Source organism: Gossypium hirsutum, chromosome A12 (genome assembly GCF_007990345.1).
Source record: "Gossypium hirsutum isolate 1008001.06 chromosome A12, Gossypium_hirsutum_v2.1, whole genome shotgun sequence".
Lineage (NCBI taxonomy): Eukaryota > Viridiplantae > Streptophyta > Magnoliopsida > Malvales > Malvaceae > Gossypium > Gossypium hirsutum.
In genome coordinates, this window is record NC_053435.1 from 81,140,962 (window position 1) to 81,159,226 (window position 18,265).

At 30.9% G+C, this 18,265-nt stretch overlaps 1 protein-coding gene and 1 non-coding gene across 2 annotated transcripts; both read left to right on the forward strand.

The window, feature by feature from the left end:
- The first annotated feature begins 2,095 nt into the window (after window positions 1-2,095).
- Window positions 2,096-6,360, forward strand: LOC107948188 (protein ENHANCED DISEASE RESISTANCE 4). Its single transcript, XR_005906178.1, has 5 exons — window positions 2,096-2,655; window positions 3,030-5,207; window positions 5,299-5,359; window positions 5,462-5,685; window positions 5,964-6,360. It is a non-coding gene; the product is annotated as a protein ENHANCED DISEASE RESISTANCE 4 (transcript).
- A 7,052-nt stretch (window positions 6,361-13,412) lies between these two features.
- LOC107948187 (protein trichome birefringence-like 25) lies at window positions 13,413-18,033 on the forward strand. The gene is made up of 3 exons (XM_016882655.2): window positions 13,413-13,885; window positions 14,742-15,025; window positions 17,058-18,033. The coding sequence occupies exons 1-3, from the start codon at window positions 13,579-13,581 to the stop codon at window positions 17,835-17,837; spliced, it is 1,371 nt and encodes a 456-aa protein (XP_016738144.2). The 5' UTR covers window positions 13,413-13,578; the 3' UTR covers window positions 17,838-18,033.
- The last annotated feature ends 232 nt before the right edge of the window (window positions 18,034-18,265 follow it).

Consider the following 18,265-nt stretch of genomic DNA (forward strand, 5'->3'; position numbering starts at 1 on the left):
CGTTGATGTATGAGACAAAAAGACAACAAATAAAAAATTATTTTTAAGATTTTTTATTATTATATAATTTTAAATATTTTTATATTGCTAATATTATTTAGGAATGTAGAATTTGATAGCTTTATCTTATTCTATTGTTTATCATATTTTTTTATATAATTTTATTAGATTATGGAATACTCAAGTTGAATGTGTAAATTTTAGACGGAAAATTGATTCAACTATTAAAATTTTAATGGCATTGATGTGGTTACTTGTGTTGCCATTTATATATAATTCATAAAAATAAAAAAAATTCATAAATTTTTTTAAAAAGTTTATCTATATTGGTAGTGAAATATACGTAAAATACCACATGAGTTATTATGTTAATGCTATTAATTTTTTAACAGTTTGATCAATTTTTTTGTCCAAAAGCAAGCAAGTTGACTAAAATTTAAAAGTTGAAAGCTAAATTAAACCCCAAAAAAGAATAAGCGTCAAAATAACAATATGAGTAAACGTTATAGGTGCAAGAAGATATGAGTTTGAACATATTGAAGTGTTTTTGTTTTTCCATTTTAGAGTTGGAGAAGGATTATTATCAAACTCAAGTATCAAATGATATATGACATCATCAACAAATATAAAAGTAACCCATTTTCATAAACATTAATTATATAAAATTTACTATTATTTTAGAAATTATTCAATATTTAATATATATTTTTATTAAATTAAAAATTATTATTAATACATAGAGAAGTAAGTAGTAGAGATGGATGACTCACACTACTTGGGATAAATGTGGAGCTAAGAGTGAGATACTGGAAAAGGGAGTATAGTTTGCCTACCCCTAGCTTATTTTAGTGAGTAGGGATAAATGATTAAGTGAGCGACCCAATTAAGGGAGAGTAATTTCGATTTTAATTAAAAAACTAACCTATTTAGTTTTTTTTTAACCTCGATTTAATCTATTATCAATTTTAGGATTTTAAAATTAAATCAATAGAAAAATGACTTATTTTATATTATTTTAAAATCGATAAAAATCAAATCAAAAACTCAAGTTCGTTTAATTGAAAAAATTAATTGAATCAAAATTAATTTGATTTGATGCTTTTTTAAAAAAAATCGATTGAGCTAATTTTTTTAATATAAAAATAAATTAAAAAACAACCGAACCAAACAATTAAACTGATTATTCTCCCAAAACGTTCAACAAAGGTAAACCTTTCACATCTTTTCACAACAGCCAAAACTCAGCTTTATTCTCTCACATGTCTCAAACCAAGAAAAAGAAAAGGGAAGTCACCTAAAAAAGGCATAATATTGGACCCAATAAAGTTCTAAAGCTACTCAACAATATAAAGCAGATGGTTCTACAGTGGATGTATAAACGCTGTCGTTTCGAGTTGTTTAACCATGGAATAATGTTGCTTTGTTTATTGGGTTAATTCACTAGATGTCCTAAATTATCATTTGGATTCTAATTTGGTTAAAATATCAGTACTATATTAATCAAACCGTTTTATTAGACTTAGACCCAACGGGTTGAACAAATAGATAGCCTCATTTGATAGGTATAAATGTAGGGACAATGCCAGGGAGGCAAGTATGGTTTTCGTCCCTTTAGTTAAATGGTACAATTGTTTTTTAATCCCTATAAAAAATTAATTCTTTTTAGCTTTGGCCACATAAAAAAATTGTATTCTCAACCCCTCAAAAAACTATTTCTTTAATTTATACCAATTTAGCACTGTTTTTTTAATTTTATCTCGAAATTGATATAAAAATTTTAACTTTGTCCTTATACACATTTATTTAGAATTCGATTCACATTAAATTCGAGATAATATTAGTTAATATTTAATGTCTAAGATCAGTAAAAAGATTCGATTAATACAATATTTACACTTAAAAGATTAGATTAATACAATATTTACACTATAAAATGATTCAATTAAAATGTTTCTAAAATTTGGACTAATTTAGAATCTCAGCATTATTTAAGGGACGTATAGAGAAATTAACCCTTTCTTTCTTTATTTCCTACTAACCTTGGAAAACGATAATGTGATCACGGCTGTCTTTCTCCACCATTTTTATATTATTTCATTTCTCTATTATTTTATTATAAACTCAGATTTTGTGATTCTTCAAAAATCACAACAAACTATACTTCTCTTTCGAGTGTAAATTTTCTTTTTCTGGGTGTTTTTCAGTAAACTCTGGGTTACTTCATTGTATTTCCTTTTTTCCCTGTTTGGTTCCCGAGAAAACCCAAGAAAACGAGCGAGAAGCTTTGCTTAAAGAGAAAAAGAAAAGACCATTGGTGGTTTTTTCAACCCAGTTGATTATATTTCCTGTTTGGGTTTTCTGTTTTCTTAAATAAACAGGGTTTGATGGTGATGGTTTTTGCAGGAGCATTGGTTGTTTTTTAAGCTCGTTTAAAACAAATTATTTTTTGGAAGGATTCTAAATTGTTTTTCTTTTTTCGGGGGTGTCACGTCTTTTTCTTATTCGTCGGTTACTCGACAGGTTCTTTTAATGACTCAGTAATGGCTGAGTCGAACAAAGTAAGGTTAGTTCGGTGTCCAAATTGTGAAAACCTTCTTCCAGAACTTGCTGATTATTCTGTTTACCAGTGTGGTGGCTGCGGTGCTGTTCTTCGAGGTACCTTGTTTTTTCTTCCTATAGTTGCTTGTTTGGTTGATGAGAAAGTTGCTGAGAAAATAACTTGGATTTTTATGAGTCAATTGATCAGTGATAATGTTGAAACTTGAACCATTGGTGGTTTATTTTGTATTTATCAGTAATAGCAAGGTACATTATTGGGGGATTTGTTAATTAATGATTAAGCCTACCATTTTCATGCGAAAATTTGAAAGGAATTTTGTTAATTAAGACTAATCAAACCATTTAAGGCTTTGGGTTAGATTCCTTGTTTTATTTACTGAATCTTTTGGTATTGATCTTACTATGAAATATGTAGTGTTTTCCCAGATTTTAATGGTGGATTTTATATATATACACATATTTTGTATCAGCAAAAATTAAGAACCCTGAAGCAGATACCTCGTCGGAGAAATTGGAAGAAGATAAGCGCGGTAGAGTTTCTAGCAAATCCGAAATTCCGTTGAGGAAAAGATTAATAGATTTGAGTGATGCCTCCCATGTGGATGTTAAATCGAGTGCTGGCTCTTTGAGGCGTGATCAAAGTGATGCAGAGAAGAAGAGTAATGTTGATTGTGATGATACCGGCGCTAAACAGCCCGTTGAGAATGGAAATAAGGATGAAATCGCGAATTCTGTAGAACAAGAACAGGAGGATTCATGTTCTGATTTTGGATATATTGGGAGATTGCAAAGGCAAGCTGTGAAGCAAGGAGAGATGGAGGGGTTGCAGAGAATTCCGAGAGCAGTTGTTGAAGGCTTGAGGTTTTCTACTTCGAATCATCCGGATGAAGGCCCATCGTATGGTTATAGTGATTCCTTGCAGAGTCAAACGGACCAGGCTGGTTCTAGTAGGATTCACCTTGAACAAGATCGAGCCGAGCTTTTGAGGAAGCTAGATGAGCTAAAAGAGCGACTTAGTCGGTCATGTGATGTGATTGATAAACCGAAAGAGAAGGATACATTGTTCCCGAGTGGGTCTTCCGGAGCAAAGAAGCCTTCAATGCCCTTATACGGACCTGATCAACATGGTATGGGGCAGGGCCGTCTTATTTCAGTCATTTTCCAGAGCCATTTGCTTATCCTGTCAGGCATGATATGACTCGGCAGGGGTTGTATCCTCCAATGCACAATCCAAATCATATTCCTGCATATGGAGATCCTTTTGGATCCCAAATCCTTGGAAGAGCACCGCAACAATTACCCGGAGAATACCAACAAGCACCTCATCCGTACTTTTCGAGACAGTATATGGAAAGTAATCACGACCCGTTTATGCCATATCCACAAAGTTCAGTGTTGCACCAGGCTTCTTGTTCTTGCTTTCATTGTTACGAGAAACATCGACGAGTTCCACCGCCTATTCCGTCCCGTTCTTTTGGTGATAAAAGGTTCCCCGATGTGCCTTGTAATCCAATGTACCATTTTGAGAACCATGGGACTTTTAGTTCGCATTTCCACAATTCTAGGGCTACAATGCCTCAAATGAGTGTGCTTCATTCACAAGCTCCCGCTAGATGGCCTAGTGATCTTAAGCCGGAAATAGGTGGTTTTGTTCAGTGCCATCCGCAACGGGTGGTGATAACCAGTGGTGGTCGCCGTTTTCGTCCTATTGCTGGTGGTGCTCCATTTATTTTGTGTTATAATTGTTTCGAATTACTACAAATGCCTAAGAAAAAACAGCTCGTGGCAAAAACCGAATATAAATTGCGTTGCGGTGCCTGTTCGAGTGTAATAAACTTTATCATCGTCAACAAGAAGCTTGTTCTTTGTGATCATGCGGAGATGAAAGGAACTTCTGTACAGGTTGATGATATCTCTGATGGAGTTATCAATGATAGTTCCTCGTATTTCCGTGGCCGTGTGAACCGAATTGCTTCCACTTTCTCGTCTGACGGCTACGACGAATCTGGTTATGATTTTCAATCAGTGGACCAAGAACCCGTTGTATCGTCAATGGACCAGGCTTTGAATTCAATCAGACCTCAAGAAATGCAAAGTTTTCATTCTTCATCTCTGAGCATTTCTGAGGACGACAACAGTCCGGATGTTTTAATTGCTTCGAGAGAGGAAAAGAATTCCGTTCGGCAGCCAATCAAATCCACCATGTCTCCCCTACCCTCAGGTTCACCACTTCAAGACCACTTCGATTACTCTACTAGCAATCAAGCAGTCAACAGATTTGGGAAAGGAAATTGTAGTAATCGCTCTGGTCAAGAGAAATTCACGTCTAACAAGGCCGCCACAAGACAAAATTCTTTAAAAGAGGCATCATTACCTACCGAGATGGAGGTTTCATTTGATGACTATAACACAGGAATCTCTCAAGATTCAGGGGAAGCAGCCAGAGAGGGTGATCAACCAAAAGTCGCAAAAGGAGGTGAATCGTTTTTCGTAAATATTATCAAGAAGAGCTTTAAGGATTTCTCGAGATTTAATCAAACTGAGGAACGCGGAAAAGGTAACATTTCGGTTAACGGCCATCCTATCACTGACCGTGTGCTTAAAAAAGCTGAAAAGATGGCCGGACCCATTCAGCCTGGACAGTATTGGTAAGCTTTTATCGGTTTTCTTTTTATCCGCCATGCTACGAGTTTTACTAGTTTCAGTATATGTCTATAATGATTGGCGTGCCTAAATCAGGTATGATTTTCGAGCTGGATTCTGGGGTGTTGTCGGTGGGCCTTGTCTTGGCATAATCCCTGTAAGATTGAATAATCCTTACCCTGATATCAACGGCTACACTTTTTCTTGTTGTTTGGATTTGCCGTTACATGTTTTTCTTTTAACTGTATTTCACTTGCAGCCATTTATCGAAGAATTTAATTATCCAATGCCAGAAAACTGTGCCGGTGGAACCACTGGTGTTTTCGTAAATGGGAGAGAGCTCCATCAGAAAGATTTGGATTTGCTCGCTAATAGAGGGCTTCCAACCGATAGAGATAGATCTTACATCATCGAGATCTCTGGCAGAGTCCTGGACGAAGACACTGGTGAAGAGCTAGATTGCCTTGGCAAACTTGCCCCAACGTAAGAGCTAATTCCAACCTTTGTTTTTTCTGCAACTTTTGGTTCATCGCCTTGTACATGCTCGTGAATGTTTTATATTTTAATAGGCGTAATTCTTGTACCGTTATATAAGCCTCGAGGCTAATGAGATCTTAGTTTAGTGGCAAGAACATGGCTTTGTGATACCCTCGCGTGGATGAGTTATATCATGTCAAATACCGGAATAGGGCTATACGGCTTCCATTAGTATTTGATGGCTAATATCCTTAAGCATTGCTGATATGATTTTTCCTGAACAGAGTTGAGAAAGCAAAGCACGGTTTCGGCATGAAAGTTCCAAAAGTAGCTGCGTAATGAAATACATAATGATCCCCACAGTTAATCCCGCGGATACAAGAAGTTTGGTTCGTTCTCCATTTAGTGTGGAAATAATCAACCGGCAAACTGGCCGGAAGGTTCGAAATCCGATCGATGTTTTTCTAGCTAACTTCGAGGTTGTCGATGTTGGATGGTTTCTTAATCCGATAAGCGAAAAATATAAATATTTCAATACATGTTCTAAATGATTGCTTTTCAAGTTATGTAATGCATATGCAAATATTGCAATAGAAAATTTTTGTTTCATTGTAACTCATTGTTTTTCAATATAGAAATGTTCGAAATTGAACTGAGCTTGAATGAACGGACTTATCTTCATATGCTTATGTTTGTTTGTGTTTGGTTCATATTCATTAAGAATTTAAATAGTGTTCGTTTAAATTAAATGAATTTGTTTATGAATAAATTTGTGTATATGTTCTTGAATATGTACACGGATAATGTTCGTGAATATATTCATGAATTGTCTATCGAATACTTTGTCAATTAATATATGTGGTTGAAGTTATGGAGCATTGTCCAATTATTGACTAAAGGGGGGGACAAAATGAATGGAAGCAAAAATATTTAAGTTGGCTTGTGAAGCCACTACTTTTAAAGGAGATTGGCCTGGACAGTCATTGGTTGGTTATCTGGGTTAAATTTTCGATTTGGTCCCTTTATTACGTTCAAATTTAAGATTTAATTAGTATGTTTTAATATGGCATAATTTGGTGTCTATTTTTATAATGTCATCAGTTAATTCAAATAGTTAATATTATCGGTTATTTTGATTAAAATGCTAATATGGATTATTTTCTTAAAAATATTCCTTCCAACATACAAAAAAAAATGTCCAGTAGGATGGATCTAATTATGTCGAATTAAAATATGAGAATTAGATTTAAAATTTAAGTATAGTAGAAGGGCTAATACCAGAATTTAACCATCTGACATACCATACGACACAGCAACAAGACATGCGTTTTGGGTACTAAGTGGACCCTCCCTGACGGACTTTGTTGTTGCTAAAACACAGCGGCTGAGCCGAAAATCCCTTTGATGGGCCCATTAGACGGCAACTTCAGTTTTTAATCATGGTTATTTGAATTGGACTCCATTAATTGGATTGGGAATTGACCAGAGTATTGGTTAGGAGAAAATCTTTAGATCAGCAAAGATGTGTATTGGTGAATTGGTTTTTAATATATTTTTTTATTTTTATATTTTATAATAATTTATTTAATCGAATTGTTGGACCTACAAATTGATGATTTGATTGATTTCACCTAAAAACCTTGTTTTTAACTATTGAAGAAAGTAAATATGACAAACCCAAACTCGCAAAGCAGTGAAAGCAGTTGAAAGCCTTAGGTCTCTTTTGGATGGACGGTGTGTTTACCTGTAGTTAGTGTAAAAACAGTAGTGACAGTGAAATTAAATACTATAGAGATACTGTAACGTGAGAAAAAAAAACTAATTGCACCGTATTAAAGATATACACATCCATCCAAATGGGCCCTCGAGACAAAACCAATGCTTAAATCAAGGAATATCTTATTTTCATTTTCATGAACTACAAAATACTAAAACAAATACCACACAATTGTTAGTTAAAGGCAAAAGTTCCAACTTCTTTTAGTATCCAAATTCAAGTCTTATTATTTGTAATTGTAACGTATAATACTCTTTCAAGATATGTGTATGTCATGGATGAATTTTATTCAATTTTTTTATCTATTATGCTTTTACTAATTTGATTCTACGTTATAAATGTTCGATTTTAAATTATTACTTGTATTGTATTTATATATCTACTGAATTTATTTGATAATGCCCACATTGGCATACGAACCAACACCAATAGGTTTAATATCGTAAGACCCATGTTATTATTGCTAATATATAAAGAAGTTTTAAAGTACCATGCAAGCACTTGTATCAAGATTTATATTGCATTTTGCCTCCCTTTATATAAAAAAATGGGCAAATTAGTCTTAGATTAAAGAGTAAACTAATCGTTCTGTAAAAAAATTCATTCATTTCCATTGTTAAAAATTGATTATTGTATATCAGCATGAAGTACATATGACATACCATGTTTCATTGTTTGATTCTTATGTTAGTCACGTCACTTTTTGACAACACAAATAAATAAAACTTTTAATAAAAAAACTTATTTACTATTTGACTTAATATATAAAAATTAATTTATTATTTTTTAAATAAAACCTAAATATAAGTTCAGTGATGATATTGCATGGGGAGTGGGACAATAACATGAAAGATGTGCTAACATCCATGGCATGTTCCTCCTAGTGGGTCGAGTACTTTTTCTAAAATTTTATTTTACTCAATTAAATAAATACATTTTTATACTCATACATTAACACAAGATTTTAGATTTTAAAGTTACAAATATTCTATAAAATATATTATTTTTGAAATTATTTATAAAATAAAAAAATACACTATTAATATATTAAATTCTCACATTGATTTAATTTATTTGGTTTATTTTAAGCAATCACAGTTTCTTGTTTGTCCAGCTTTACACTAAAATATATATAATTTTTATTCCTAATGGTTTTTTTTTGGTTGGCATAGTCATATCGCCTTGATTTTGACCCTAAGTTTAATCTTTTTGCTTGAAAAAATATAAATAAATATTTAATCCTTGAATTTGGTATTTTTTCAATTTTATATTTTAATTTTTTTAATTCACGTTAGTCTTAAAATTTTGCAAGTCTTTTTTCAATTTAATCCTTAAACTTAGATTTCAATAAGGTGCGATGATATGGTATTCTAAGATTATATCACGATATCACATAAAAATTTAAAAATTCTAGAAAATCTAAAAAGTACAAAAAAAAAGTAATGTCATTATACCTTATTAGAATTCAAATTCAGAGACTAAATTTAAAAAAAAAACAGTCAAGTTTTGAAATTAACGTCAATAAAAAAAGACAAAGACCAATACGAAAAATTGTCGAATTTAGAAGTTAAATGTTGTTTATCCCTAAAAAAAACTAAATCCTTAATCTCTCAATTTTAATATATCATAATTTAGTGATTATATTTTATAAAAATAAAGAAATTAGTATATTTCGGTAACAATGTTAAACTTTATTGTTAAACCGCTTATTTTAAAATAAACAATTCAATCATTTATATACAATGAATTAAAAATCTACAATTCAATTATTTTTACATGCAACACGTTATTAAAAAAAAAGTCAACTAGCTTATCTGTTAATCAATAATTAGATTAATTTATCAAAATTTGTAAAAATACATAAATTAATTTTGACAAATAAATAATAATAATATCTCAATTTTTGTAAAGATATGATATTAATAATATATAATTGATGTTATAAATCAATTAAATAGCAAAAGAGATTTTTTTATTTGAGAAGTAAATTCATTAATTTATTCGATGAATGGAATCATACAATTTAAAGAAAAAATAACAAACAGTATTCGTCGTAGATGGTGAAGGATAAGCTCCATCAACACAACAAAAGTTTTAACCAGTGCATCAATAGAATATCATGACACGTTGATAATTTGGCTTTGTCACAAGTTAACCACGACATATCTAATGTGATTGCAAGCACTTAATATGATAAGGAAATTAGCCCTAGATGGTCTAAAACGGCGAGCATAAATAGACAAAAGAGTTGAATATTCACAAAACTAGAGAGGATGACAACAAACCTATCCTTAAAATCACTTATAAAATTAAAATTACATAAAAAAACTGTAAAAAAAAAAAGACAAGCAAAGGAAATACTTATAATAGAGGTTTAGCTTTACCTTTATCTTTTTAACTAAAAGCAAATCAGAATCTCAAAAAGCAGACTATAATAAACATATATAAAAAGCCAACAGAATTAAAAAATAAAATAAAATAAAATCAGGAGCAAATTAGCTAATGGAATGTATCCATTTTAAACCATAATTGAAAAAAATATTTCAGTCATATTTCGGGATTTATGATTATCCCTTTAATAATATTGTATTCAATATTTGAATTTACATTTTCTTAGCTTAATGGTTAATGTGGTACTTAATTTTGATTTTTTTTCTAATGTAGTATCTGTATTTAATAAATGTTATATATTTTTATACTTAAAGATAATAATGTTAACTTTTTTACTATTTAACACGAGTTTTAGAATTGATTCTATAATTAAGTAATAATATTAACAATTAACTTTTATCAGATCAACCTTAAAACTCAAATTAAATCTCAGCCATCAAATTTTATTTGATAAAGTAAATGCAAAATAAAATAAATTCATAATTAATACTAAATTTGTTCTATTAATAGATTCATTAACAATCAACTTTTGTTAAATCAATCCTAAAACTCACATTAAGCACAACACCATTATTTTTTAAATACTAAAATATATAACTTTTATTAGATACAAAAACTCGAAGATAGCCATTTTGGTAAAAGCATCAAGATTTGGATTGCCTTAAATATTCCAATAAAAGAAAAAGGAAAGAGTATAAAGAGGGTGATAAACTGATATGGTCAAATTTATATAATTAATGAAATTGGTAAAGTGGTCCATTCATGACATTACATGCTCTAAAACGACAGAAGCTAAAGTGATATAGCCAGCTGTACTTTAGCATCTGGTTCCAGTTGCTATATATATATATTATATAAGGAAATATATAAGGTGTATGCTTTGGGAGATTGTAGATGTAGGGCAACCCATGTGAATTACATCTAATATTGTGACTCTAATAATGTATAATTATATTTGGGAAAATGTTTAATTTTGAGTTTAATCCTTCTATTTGATGAAATTTGTGAAGTTAATTCTTTTATTTTAAATTTTAAGAATTTAGTCGACAAAAGTATCATGAAGGTCTTTAAATTAGGAGTCAGATTGTATTTTATTCCCTTTACTCAAAAAATGGGTAAAATAGTTCATGTATATTAAATTAAAGAGCAAACTGATCATTTTGTTAAATTTTTTTTATCTATTTTTACTATTAAAAAGTGGTCCTCGAGGTATGTTCCATGTCATTGTCTTATTTTTCTGTCAACCACACTAATTTTTAACAGTACAAATGGATGAAATTTCAAACAAAAATAACTAATTTGCTCTTTAATCTAATGTATAGGGACTAGTTTGCCCATTAATTGAATAAAGGGAGCAAAATGGAAACCAACTTCTAATACAAGGAACTCCATGATACTTTTATCAAATTTAGTCTTTAATCGAAAAGGTTAGTCAGATGTTTAGCTAGCGGTTTAATAGTATTTACTTAATTGGACTTATTGCTCAGTGTTCTTAAATTACAAAAATTAAATTATAACAAACTAGAGGGATTAACTTCTTAAATTTTAGAAAGTAGAAGGATAAAATTCATAATTACACCTTTGGTTACTTACATTTTACTTGCAATTCTTGGTTCTTTGTCCATTGTTTAATAGTCTTGTTAGCCCATGTCTTTAAATTAATTTTAATTTATAACTTTTTGGGAAAATTTTATATTAAAAACCTAAATTAAATCATTAATTTCTTAAAATGAGAAAATGCAAAATTTCCATTTTAATCAAAGCGTCAAGTTGTATGTCCCCTTTAGACATGCCCTTGAGCCCTCTAATCTTTTATTTTTTTGATTTGTACCTTTTTTTTAACACATTAAATCTAAATTATTTATGCAACATAAATATATATTTTTACAATTTGATCCATGTATTTTAAATATATTTCATATCTTATCTTAATTAGCATTTAGCTCTCCAACTTTCTGTTGGATTGATGAAAAGACTACATTAACATAATACTGATATTTTATGGATTCAATTAAAATGTTTTAAAGTTTAAGAACCAATTTAAAATTAAAACAATAATTTAAGGACATTTGATGGAATTAACCCGAAAATAATCCATTAAGTTAAACATGGGCCAATTTGTTTTATAAAGGGATTTGGTGTATCAAGCAAATTTCTGGATGTTTGAATAAAGACAATGAAATGAAACCTTTCGTTATCATTATTAGGTTAAATTGGGCTATCAGTCATTGTTCTATGTATAATTTGTGGATCTAGTCCCTAATACTTTAATTTGGTAATTTTTAATTCCTATATTTTTTTAAATCTGGAAATTCAATTCTAATCAAAACGACAGCAGTTAAATCCATTAAGTTTTTGCCAGCTTCCAAAATATGATGTTACAAATATATTACCATATATGCAATACCATATCAGTTTGTTATTTTATATGTTATTAAAGAAACCCAATTACAATATTGAAATTTCGAAATTCAAAAAGTATAGATATTAAAAATTATTCAATTAGAGAACATGAACTAAATCTAAGACTTTAGGCATAGTATAAAACTAATAGTAGAATTTAACCGAACAAATTCAACTCCTACCCTTTAAGTCAATATTGAAACTTCAAAATTCAGAAAATATAAAGACTAAAAGTAACCAATTCTAAAAATACGACTAAATTTGACCAAATTAAAATACAAATACTAAATATAACTTACGCATAATATAATGACTGATTGCATAATTTAACCTAATTATTATTTGTTTTATATTTAAGGTAAAATCACTATTTGAGGCCAGAACTTGGTAACTATTCCTATATTGGGGTTTGAACTTGGCAATTATTATCATGTTGGAGCTTAAACTAGCAATTGTTCCCATATTGAGGCTTAAGTTAAGCAATTGTTCCCATATTAGGCTTGAACTTTAAGGTTTTCAAGGAAATATCAAGGACTGACTTGGTTAAAAAAAGTTCAAGCCCCAACGTGAGAATAATTGTCAAGTTTAAGGCCTAACTTGAACAAAAAAGTTTCGGCCGCAATGTGAGAACAATTATTAAGTTTAGGGGCTAACTTGGACTAGAAAAAAGTTCAAACCCTAATATGAGAATAGTTGCGAGCTTTAAAAAGTGATTTAACATTACAATTATCAACCAACCATTCTTTAAAGAGTCAAATCACTATTTGAGGCTTAAACTTGGTAATTATTCTTAAATTGGGACTTGAGCTTTTCTTTTGTCCAAATTAGTCCTTGATATTTTCTTGAAACCCAATAGTTAGAGTCATAATGTGGAAATAATTGTCAAGTTTAGGTTCCAATATGGAAACTATTGCCAAATTCAGAGAGTAATTTGAAAAAAAAGAAAGAAAATAATTACCTAGTTCAGGCCTTAACGTGGGAATAATTGTCAATTTCAGAACCTAAATTAGACCCAAAAAAATTCAAGCCCCAATATGAACAAAATTACTAAATTCAGACCCCAGACAACAATTTAACCCTTCTCTAAACACCACAAATTTAAAAAAAAAAAAACGCACCCAACAATAATCCACCAGCAATGTCAGTTCCCAAGTCTAACACACTCACAGATACACACAAAAAAAGAGACACGTCCTTGTAATAAAAACACCTTTGAGAGTAGTTGGAAGAAAAAAAATAAAAAACAGTCGGAGAGTTTCCTTATAAAAACATTAAAAGGTAGAAGTTGTTTATTTTTCTGGGTAAACGTGACACCGCCACCATTAACAATGGTGAAGAAGGAAACATCGAGAGTATTAGATTTGAACCCACCATCGTTACCCAAACGCCATCACATCATCCTCAAATTCTTAATCTCTTTTCTATTACTCGGTCTAGCTTTTCGTCTCTTCGTCTCCGATTCTCTCAGCTTTTTCACTTCATCCATCGTCGAAGCACCGCCGCCGTTGGTGGTGGAGACGAATGTCGTAATTGAGCCTCCTCTTCCAGCCACTTCAGCAGGTGATTTGTTGTCGGTAAATGAGAGCAAAACGATTCCAAACGAGGAGATATCAATGTCTTTTAATGCATCAAATGGTGAGTTGTTTAAGCTTCAAGCATGAATCTTTTTTTTCAAAGTATAAAGTTTAATTCTCTGGGTTTAAATTAGTTTATTTTGTGGTTTATTCATTCAAGTAAAAGAAAAAGCAAGATGTAGATCTCATACCACTCTGTGCTTCAATGAATATAGCTAAAAACTGTGTCTCACAAATTTATGGTATAATATCAATTTTAGTCCTTAATATTCATCATTTTTTTCAGTTTAGTCATAATTTTTTTATCGTTTCAACTTTCAAATTTTAGTAAAACTATTATTTTAGATAAAAAAAATTGATAAAATTTTAATCCCATTTGCATATTCCATGTGCCCTTTATTGATAAAATGAATATCTTTAAAAAAAATAATATTTTATGAAATACATAGGAATTATTATGCATGCTATCAAGTAGCAATTTAATTAACTTTTGAATGATGAATGCTAAAAGGATTAAAAAAAAATTAAAATCAAAGTGACAAAAAAAGATACATTAAGATTGAATTTATTATTATACCTAATTTATATGGTCTAATTTTGAATTGCACCCCTTGGTCTACAAAAAATTAAAAGTTAATCTTTTCAATTTGCATACAATAGTTTATATGTAAAAAATTAACAAAAATAAGCATTTTAACAATTTATATACACTAAATTTAAAGAAAAACAACCCATTTATTTTACAAGGACCAAATTCTAACAAATTAAAATAGAGGGATCAAATCCACAGTTAAACCAATTTTAATACGTCATTTTGAAACATCATGCTCTGCTTAGCTATGATTACTTGCATTTTTTGCCATTTGCTTTTGTCTTCAGCAACCTCTAAATTATTCGTTGTAAATTGAAAAATAAAGTTGCAGGTGAATGTGATCTATTCGTGGGGGATTGGGTACCCGACCCGTCGGCTCCGGCGTACACGAATTCGAGTTGCCGTGATATCGAAGCTCATCAAAATTGTATGATGAACGGAAGACCCGATTCCGGCTACCTTTATTGGCGGTGGAATCCACGGAGCTGTGAATTACCGAGGTTTGACCCGGAAAAGTTCTTGGATCTCATGAAGAACAAATGGTGGGCGTTCATCGGCGATTCCATATCTCGTAACCATGTCCAATCGTTTCTTTGCATTCTCTCTCAGGTAATTTCTCTTTTTGTATTTTATGTGATGATTAACGAGGGTGTTTTTGGTAAAATTATGATGGAGATCCTTGTATTAAAAATTGGTATGATTGATAGAATAATTAGATAGTTACATGTGGCGTACTACATGTATCTTATACTACGGAGACAAATTTTTAACAAAAAAATTTGTTTGCTCTTTGATCTAACGTACATGGACTAATTTGTCCAATAAGTGGTTGGGTGCATTGGTAAGGTACATTGTACTTCTATTGAGAGAATGCATATTCGAACTTTGGAGATGACATTGTTGAAAGGGGTTGTCACGAACCTCAAACATGGATCATAAAATGGATATAAAAATATAAAAAAACATGACTATTAGTACAAGAGTTTCCATAGTACTTTTATCCAAAACAACATTTAGTCCTTGAACTTGATAATTTTTTTCAACTTAGTTCTTGAATTTTTTTTTGGTGTCTATATTAGTCTTTCAAATTGGTAACTTTTCTCAGTTTTAGTCCATGCAATGACGTGGCATTTTGATATTATTCCATATCATTACTTAAAATATTATAATTTTTTATATAATAATTTAGGTGATGTAGAGGTATTGATGTGGTACAATCTCATTTAAAATTTTTTGTCTAAGTTCAAGAATTAATATGGACCAATAAAAAAGTTTAAGGACTAAATTGAAAAAGTTGACAATTTCAGTATGAAAACTTGCCTTATCCCTTTTCTTATTGTGATTTTTTTAAAAAGATTACGGTCTAATATTGATTTTGGTCCCTTAACTATGCTTAATTTAGGATTTAGTTTTTATATTTTAAATTGATATAGTTTGAAGTTTTGAATTTATAATATGTTTTGGTAGTCTAAATAAATAACATGATTTAATTATTAAAATTATTATTTTTATTAAAAACACCTTTTTGAATTGTTGGCACCCATAGAAAAGGATATTCAATTTTTAGATCCGGGTCAACTGATTTGATATCCGATATCCAAGAACCAGGTATCTTAATTGGTTCTTGGTTTAGCCAATTCATCACTGTTGAAGAGTAAGCGTGGGATGGTTCGATCCTTGAACCTCTAAGATATAGAATACATGGACAACCATAATACCATTTAGACTATGAAGATTAGAATTTAAATTTATGTATAATAAAGGGACTAAAATCGAAATTTAACCCATAAACGTCCATATTAGCAAGAATATTTGTGGCCATAATTAAGATTTGGACTGCTTGCCTTTAGCTGTGGGTCTCCCTTTGATTCCATTTGAGCTTCAATGGGGAAAAGTCTTAAATTATTAAGTGGATGACGGCTTAGGCTTTGATGGTTAAAGCTTTTAAGCTGGTTCACCTACCATTGAATTGAAATGAAAGGTTTTAATTATTTCTTTAAATTATTATTATTATTTATTTTAATTATAAATTTTGATCATATTTGCTCTTTTTTAAACAATACTTAGAATTACTGATGGTCCCTTTCCAATCTATAAATAGGAGAATAATGCGTTTCAACGCACCCAAACTTACATCTTCCTACATTGGCAATAATGTCCATACCAATTGAGTTGAATTTTTGAAATATGAAAAGTAAAATAATTAAAATCCTCTAAATAAAAGTGAAGAGACTAAATTCTAAACGTATAAAGAGTAAGTAACTTAGCATATTTTAACCTAACTGATTTAACCTGATCGATTAATTATTAGTTGACATCTAAATTCTTTTTAAAACGATGATGCGATACCTACATTAGTTTTTGATTGACAAAAAAAATTTATTATTGGTTTAACATAGTTGAATTTATCTTTACATGCCTATGATTGTATGATTCAATTACTCGTTATAATTAATTTGTTTGAATTAATTATTCAATTCAGTGCTTATAATGATTAATTCTAAGTGTAACTGTTGAATTCTGATTCAATATACCTATCATAATATTCTTTGTGTGTACATCATTTTCTTTATGTTTTGTTGGATAGTACCATAATATTCTCAAATGGTATGTATAATTGATCAACTTATATGTCCCACAGGTAGAGCAAGCTGTTGAGGTTTATCATGATGAACAGTACAAATCCAAAAGATGGCATTTTCCCTCTCACAATTTCACCCTCTCAGTGATTTGGTCCCCATTCCTTTTGAAAGCTGACATTTTCGAAGACATAAACGGGGTTTCATCGGCGGAAACTCAGCTCCATCTCGACAAGCTCGACAAAACATGGACTGACCAATACGAGAACTTCGATTATGCTGTCATCGCAGGCGGGAAATGGTTTCTCAAGACTGCAATATACCACGAGAATGGCACAGTGACGGGTTGCCATTCTTGCTCGGGAAAGAATTTGATGGAAATGAGCTTTGAGTATGCATACCGTAGGGCATTGAAATTGATGCTGGACTTCATGATGGGGTCTGGTCGGAAAGCGTTTGTTTTCCTCCGGACCACGACGCCGGACCATTTCGAGAACGGGGAATGGTTTAGTGGAGGGACGTGTAATAGGACCGGACCATTTAAAGAAGGCGAAGTGGATTTTAAAGATGTGGATGCCGAGATGAGGGGTATTGAGATGGAGGAATTCGAGAAAGCTTCGATTGTAGGGGCTGAAAACGGGGTGACATTGAAATTGCTTGATACCACTAGGATGTCAATGTTGCGGCCTGACGGTCACCCGGGACCTTATCGGCAGTTTCAACCCTTTGCAAAGGATAAAAATGCCAAAGTGCAAAATGATTGCTTGCATTGGTGCTTACCAGGGCCCATAGATTCATGGAATGATATACTAATGGAGATGGTAATTAGAGGGGCACATTAATAATTTAGCCATTTTTTGGGGGACTGGAGTTGCCAAAATGCTTTTATTTTTATTTTTGTTTTTTTTTAATTTTAAATTTTTGTTGAGAAGGAAGGGATCATGGTATCCAAGTTGCTTGTAATTACTTATTTTTTTAACATCACCATAAGGTCCTATTAAATTCTCCAAAAAGAAATTAAAACCCAATTTGATGAAACTTACCATTGGGTCCTTTATCAAATTGATTGAATCAATTTAGTTTTGTAATATTAAAAATCCAATAAATTCAATTTTTAATAAGTTAATATTTACTGTTTGAAAAATATCATTTACTGTTTGATATAAATAATATTTTTATCGTTTTGCAAATGAAATATTTTATTTGGAATTGTAAATAAAAAATAATTTTAATGTCATTTTTAAAATATTAAATGTTAATTACGTTAAAA